This window comes from Salmo salar, chromosome 17 (genome assembly GCF_965601325.2).
Source record: "Salmo salar chromosome 17, fSalSal1, whole genome shotgun sequence".
NCBI classification, from domain to species: Eukaryota; Metazoa; Chordata; class Actinopteri; order Salmoniformes; family Salmonidae; genus Salmo; species Salmo salar.
This window is the reverse complement of record NC_138307.1, coordinates 28,381,325-28,387,500: the sequence shown is the minus strand read 5'-3', so window position 1 is coordinate 28,387,500 and position 6,176 is coordinate 28,381,325. Positions and strand designations below refer to the sequence as shown.

At 47.4% G+C, this 6,176-nt stretch overlaps 1 protein-coding gene across 6 annotated transcripts in view; it reads left to right on the top strand.

Annotated features, from left to right (window-relative positions):
- Nucleotides 1-6,176, top strand: part of vps8 (VPS8 subunit of CORVET complex) — a 194,367-nt gene that overhangs the window by 137,994 nt on the left and 50,197 nt on the right. For all 6 annotated transcript variants that reach the window (XM_082963732.1, XM_082963730.1, XM_082963731.1 and 3 more), the window contains 2 exons: nucleotides 1-23; nucleotides 103-185. The exon at nucleotides 1-23 is cut by the window's left edge and continues 59 nt beyond it. In XM_082963732.1, the coding sequence (XP_082819858.1) occupies nucleotides 1-23; nucleotides 103-185 (106 nt within the window). The remainder of the gene's footprint in view (nucleotides 24-102; nucleotides 186-6,176) is intronic.

The following is a 6,176-nucleotide window of genomic DNA, read 5'->3' as shown; positions in this document are numbered from 1 at the left end:
GAACACACGCCATACATCAGAGGGTGAATACACACACACACAGACAGACGGACGGACGGACGGACAGACGGACGTATATTAAAGTGTGTGTTTCTCCCCCAGTATTGAAGGAACTCACCATGAAGGTCCTGAACAGTATGAGTATCTTCATCCCCCTGCCTGCTATCATCCAGCACATTCTACAGGTAATGTCTCTCTCTTTCTCTCTGTGTCTCTCTATCTATGTCTCTCTATCTATGTCTCTCTCTCTCTCTTTCTCTCTGTGTCTCTTTCTCTCTTTCTCTCTGTGTCTCTTTCTCTCTTTCTCTCTTTCTCTCTGTGTCTATGTCTTTCTCTTTCTCTCTGTCTTTCTCTTTCTCTCTCTGTCTCTTTCTTTCTTTCTCTCTGTGTCTCTCTGTCTTTCTCTTTCTCTCTGTGTCTCTCTTTCTCTCTGTGTCTCTTTCTCTCTTTCTCTCTGTGTCTCTTTCTCTCTTTCTCTCTTTCTCTCTGTGTCTATGTCTTTCTCTCTGTCTTTCTCTTTCTCTCTCTCTCTCTTTCTTTCTTTCTCTCTGTGTCTCTCTGTCTTTCTCTTTCTCTCTGTGTCTCTCTTTCTCTCTGTGTCTCTTTCTCTCTGTCTCTCTCTTTCTCTCTCTGTCTCTCTCTTTCTCTCTCTGTCTCTCTCTTTCTCTCTCTGTCTCTCTCTTTCTCTCTCTGTGTCTCTCTCTGTCTCTCTCTGTCTCTCTCTTTCTCTGTCTCTCTCTCTCTCTCTGTCTCTCTCTTTCTCTCTCTTTCTCTCTCTGTCTCTCTCTCTCTCTCTGTCTCCCGAAGTTCAGACACAACGGTATGGTTGTTAAAGGTTTGCCTGCTGACTGTACTTAGCACCTCTGAACAGCGTTAGTAGTCAGTCTCTTTAGTGTTCACACAACAAAGTCTTTGGAAGTGGTCAGTCACTCAGTCTTGTTAAAACACTCCAAACCAGAAGGTGGCAGTAGCCTTGATAAAACACTCCAAACCAGAAGGTGGCAGTAGCCTTGTTAAAACACTCCAAACCAGAAGGTGGCAGTAGCCTTGTTAAAACACTCCAAACCAGAAGGTGGCAGTAGCCTTGATAAAACACTCCAAACCAGAAGGTGGCAGTAGCCTTGTTAAAACACTCCAAACCAGAAGGTGGCAGTAGCCTTGTTAAAACACTCCAAACCAGAAGGTGGCAGTAGCCTTGATAAAACACTCCAAACCAAAAGGTGGCAGTAGCCTTGTTAAAACACTCCAAACCAGAAGGTGGCAGTAGCCTTGTTTGGCAACACGTATCTGTGTGTATTGCTTATGGCCTAGATTCCAGGCTAATGTTGCTATTTTGTAGAAATCCCTTGTTGTTATTAGCCAGATGGCCACAGCTAGATAACCACAGCTAGCAAGATGACAAATAACCATTTTAATTCACTCTCTGTAGACCCTGACTACCAGTGTCAGCCCACAGCCAAATGTTTAGCTAGCTAACGAACATGAGCATATTCGCTAGCTAACTAGCTAAGGACACTGCACTGACTCGGCAGCTAACACAGGCAGCTGTTTCATGGAAACTAGCTAATCCGTTGTGATTTTAATGAGATTGTCAATACTAGTGGTTACCTAGCTTGGTGGAAGTATTTAGTGTTGTGTGCATTGTGTCTGTGCACTTAGCTAGCTACCATCCCATAACCTACATTGCATATGAAGTGTGATTATTTCATCTGTATGGACAAAATTCACTTTTTTTGTTGGTCTCCCCACGTGGGGGTTTGTGCTCTCTGATTGGCTCAAAGTTAAGTTGCTGGCCACTGAGGAGCATTGGGATCTACAAGTAGAATCGGTAGGTTTGTCGCTGCCGGGTCGGTATGCAGCAGGTATGGATTTAGTTCTAGCAAGAGAAGGAACGGCCTCCCACTGGGATGACTTCCTACCGGCAGTCTGATGCTACTGATATTCTCAAGAGAAGGAACGGCCTCCCACTGGGATGACTTCCTACCGGCAGTCTGATGCCACTGATATTCTCAAGAGAAGGAACGGCCTCCCACTGGGATGACTTCCTACCGGCAGTCTGATGCTACTGATATTCTCAAGAGAAGGAACGGCCTCCCACTGGGATGACTTCCTACCGGCAGTCTGATGCTACTGATATTCTCAAGAGAAGGAACGGCCTCCCACTGGGATGACTTCCTACCGGCAGTCTGATGCTACTGATATTCTCAAGAGAAGGAACGGCCTCCCACTGGGATGACTTCCTACCGGCAGTCTGATGCTACTGATATTCTCAAGAGAAGGAACGGCCTCCCACTGGGATGACTTCCTACCGGCAGTCTGATGCTACTGATATTCTCAAGAGAAGGAACGGCCTCCCACTGGGATGACTTCCTACCGGCAGTCTGATGCTACTGATATTCTCAAGAGAAGGAACGGCCTCCCACTGGGATGACTTCCTACCGGCAGTCTGATGCTACTGATATTCTCAAGAGAAGGAACGGCCTCCCACTGGGATGACTTCCTACCGGCAGTCTGATGCTACTGATATTCTCAAGAGAAGGAACGGCCTCCCACTGGGATGACTTCCTACCGGCAGTCTGATGCTACTGATATTCTCAAGAGAAGGAACGGCCTCCCACTGGGATGACTTCCTACCGGCAGTCTGATGCTACTGATATTCTCAGTGGCTTTATGCTTTACATGCAACGTCTTTGATAACTGGCTTTTTGTACTTTAGTTCACATTACAGTGATAAATTAACATAAAATAAAACATTATTCAGTGTGAAAATGAACATCATAACATTTAAATAAGCTTAATATAATGAACATCATAACATTTAAATAAGCTTAATATAATGAACATCATAACATTTAAATAAGCTTAATATAATGAACATCATAACATTTAAATAAGCTTAATATAATGAACATCATAACATTTAAATGAGCTTAATATGAAGAGCATCATATTATAAATCAAAACTTCAGCTGCACAAAAGGATGGTGGGTAATATGCAACAAAAAATACATCACATATTTTTTTGAAAGTACACATATATTTTGTCGACATTCAAGTTAAATATGTCCACCAGCGATGTTTTAACTTGTCCTGTTGAATAGCAACATCCCAAGTATAAATACAGTAAAGTGTACACACTAAACCGTAAAAACATATGTTTTGAGCAAAATTGTGTTTTTTTTGACAACTGTAAACTTCAATGAGTCTGATAGGAATCTGTGACATCATCGGTCTCCTTGCTTGAGGAGCAGTAGAGAACCTGTGATGTCATTGGTCTCCTTGCTTGAGGAGCAGTAGAGAACCTGTGACATCATCGGTCTCCTTGCTTGAGGAGCAGTAGAGAACCTGTGATGTCATTGGTCTCCGTGCTTGAGGAGCAGTAGAGAACTTGTGATGTCATCAGTCTCCGTGCTTGAGGAGCAGTAGAGAACCTGTGATGTCATCAGTCTCCGTGCTTGAGGAGCAGTAGAGAACCTGTGACATCATCGGTCTCCTTGCTTGAGGAGCAGTAGAGAACCTGTGATGTCATCAGTCTCCGTGCTTGAGGAGCAGTAGAGAACTTGTGATGTCATCAGTCTCCGTGCTTGAGGAGCAGTAGAGAACCTGTGATGTCATCAGTCTCCGTGCTTGAGGAGCAGTAGAGAACCTGTGACATCATCGGTCTCCTTGCTTGAGGAGCAGTAGAGAACCTGTGATGTCATTGGTCTCCGTGCTTGAGGAGCAGTAGAGAACTTGTGATGTCATCAGTCTCCGTGCTTGAGGAGCAGTAGAGAACTTGTGATGTCATCAGTCTCCGTGCTTGAGGAGCAGTAGAGAACCTGTGATGTCATCAGTCTCCGTGCTTGAGGAGCAGTAGAGAACCTGTGATGTCATCGGTCTCCGTGCTTGAGGAGCAGTAGAGAACCTGTGATGTCATCGGTGTCCTTGATTGAGGAGCAGTAGGGAACCAGTGATGTCATCGGTCTCCTTGATTGAGGAGCAGTAGGGAATCTGTGATGTCATCGGTCACCTTGCTTGAGGAGCAGTAGAGAACCTGTGATGTCATCGGTCTCCTTGCTTGAGGAGCAGTAGAGAACCTGTGATGTCATCGGTCTCCGTGCTTGAGGAGCAGTAGAGAACCTGTGATGTCATCGGTGTCCTTGATTGAGGAGCAGTAGGGAACCAGTGATGTCATCGGTCTCCTTGATTGAGGAGCAGTAGGGAACCTGTGATGTCATCGGTCACCTTGCTTGAGGAGCAGTAGAGAACCTGTGATGTCATCGGTCTCCTTGCTTGAGGAGCAGTAGAGAACCTGTGATGTCATCGGTCTCCTTGCTTGAGGAGCAGTAGAGAACCTGTGATGTCATCGGTCTCCTTGCTTGAGGAGCAGTAGAGAACCTGTGATGTCATCGGACTCCTTGCTTGAGGAGCAGTAGAGAACCTGTGATGTCATCGGACTCCTTGCTTGAGGAGCAGTAGAGAACCTGTGATGTCATCGGACTCCTTGCTTGAGGAGCAGTAGAGAACCTGTGATGTCATCGGACTCCTTGCTTGAGGAGCAGTAGAGAACCTGTGATGTCATCGGTCTCCTTGCTTGAGGAGCAGTAGAGAACCTGTGATGTCATCGGTCTCCTTGCTTGAGGAGCAGTAGAGAACCTGTGATGTCATCGGTCTCCTTGCTTGAGGAGCAGTAGAGAACCTGTGATGTCATCGGACTCCTTGCTTGAGGAGCAGTAGAGAACCTGTGATGTCATCGGACTCCTTGCTTGAGGAGCAGTAGAGAACCTGTGATGTCATCGGACTCCTTGCTTGAGGAGCAGTAGAGAATCTGTGATGTCATCGGACTCCTTGCTTGAGGAGCAGTAGAGAACCTGTGATGTCATCGGACTCCTTGCTTGAGGAGCAGTAGAGAACCTGTGATGTCATCGGACTCCTTGCTTGAGGAGCAGTAGAGAACCTGTGATGTCATCGGACTCCTTGCTTGAGGAGCAGTAGAGAACCTGTGATGTCATTGGTCTCCGTGCTTGAGGAGCAGTAGAGAACTTGTGATGTCATCGGTCTCCGTGCTTGAGGAGCAGTAGAGAACTTGTGATGTCATCGGTCTCCGTGCTTGAGGAGCAGTAGAGAACCTGTGATGTCATCGGTCTCCGTGCTTGAGGAGCAGTAGAGAACCTGTGATGTCATCGGTCTCCGTGCTTGAGGAGCAGTAGAGAACCTGTGATGTCATCGGTGTCCTTGATTGAGGAGCAGTAGAGAACCTGTGATGTCATCGGTGTCCTTGATTGAGGAGCAGTAGGGAACCTGTGATGTCATCGGTCACCTTGCTTGAGGAGCAGTAGAGAACCTGTGATGTCATCGGTCACCTTGCTTGAGGAGCAGTAGAGAACCTGTGATGTCATCGGTCTCCTTGCTTGAGGAGCAGTAGAGAACCTGTGATGTCATTGGTCTCCTTGCTTGAGGAGCAGTAGAGAACCTGTGATGTCATCGGTCTCCTTGCTTGTGGAGCAGTAGAGAACCTGTGATGTCATCGGTCTCCTTGCTTGAGGAGCAGTAGGGAACCTGTGATGTCATCGGTCTCCTTGCTTGAGGAGCAGTAGAGAACCTGTGATGTCATCGGACTCCTTGCTTGAGGAGCAGTAGAGAACCTGTGATGTCATCGGACTCCTTGCTTGAGGAGCAGTAGAGAACCTGTGATGTCATCGGACTCCTTGCTTGAGGAGCAGTAGAGAACCTGTGATGTCATCGGACTCCTTGCTTGAGGAGCAGTAGAGAACCTGTGATGTCATCGGACTCCTTGCTTGAGGAGCAGTAGAGAACCTGTGATGTCATCGGACTCCTTGCTTGAGGAGCAGTAGAGAACCTGTGCCATGTAATGTCTTACCTGGAAACACCTGTTTAGATGTGTCTTGTTAACCTCTATGGGCTAGAGGACCGCTAACCTCCTCACAGAGGACCGCTCACCCCCTCACAGAGGACCGCTCACCCCCTCACAGAGGACCGCTAACCTCCTCACAGAGGACCGCTCACCTCCTCACAGAGGACCGCTCACCTCCTCACAGAGGACCGCGAACCCCCTCACAGAGGACCGCGAACCCCCTCACAGAGGACCGCGAACCCCCTCACAGAGGACCGCTCTGCACCTCCACAACCATGGCCCACTGTGTGTGTGTGTGTGTGTGTGTACCTATTCTCTTTCC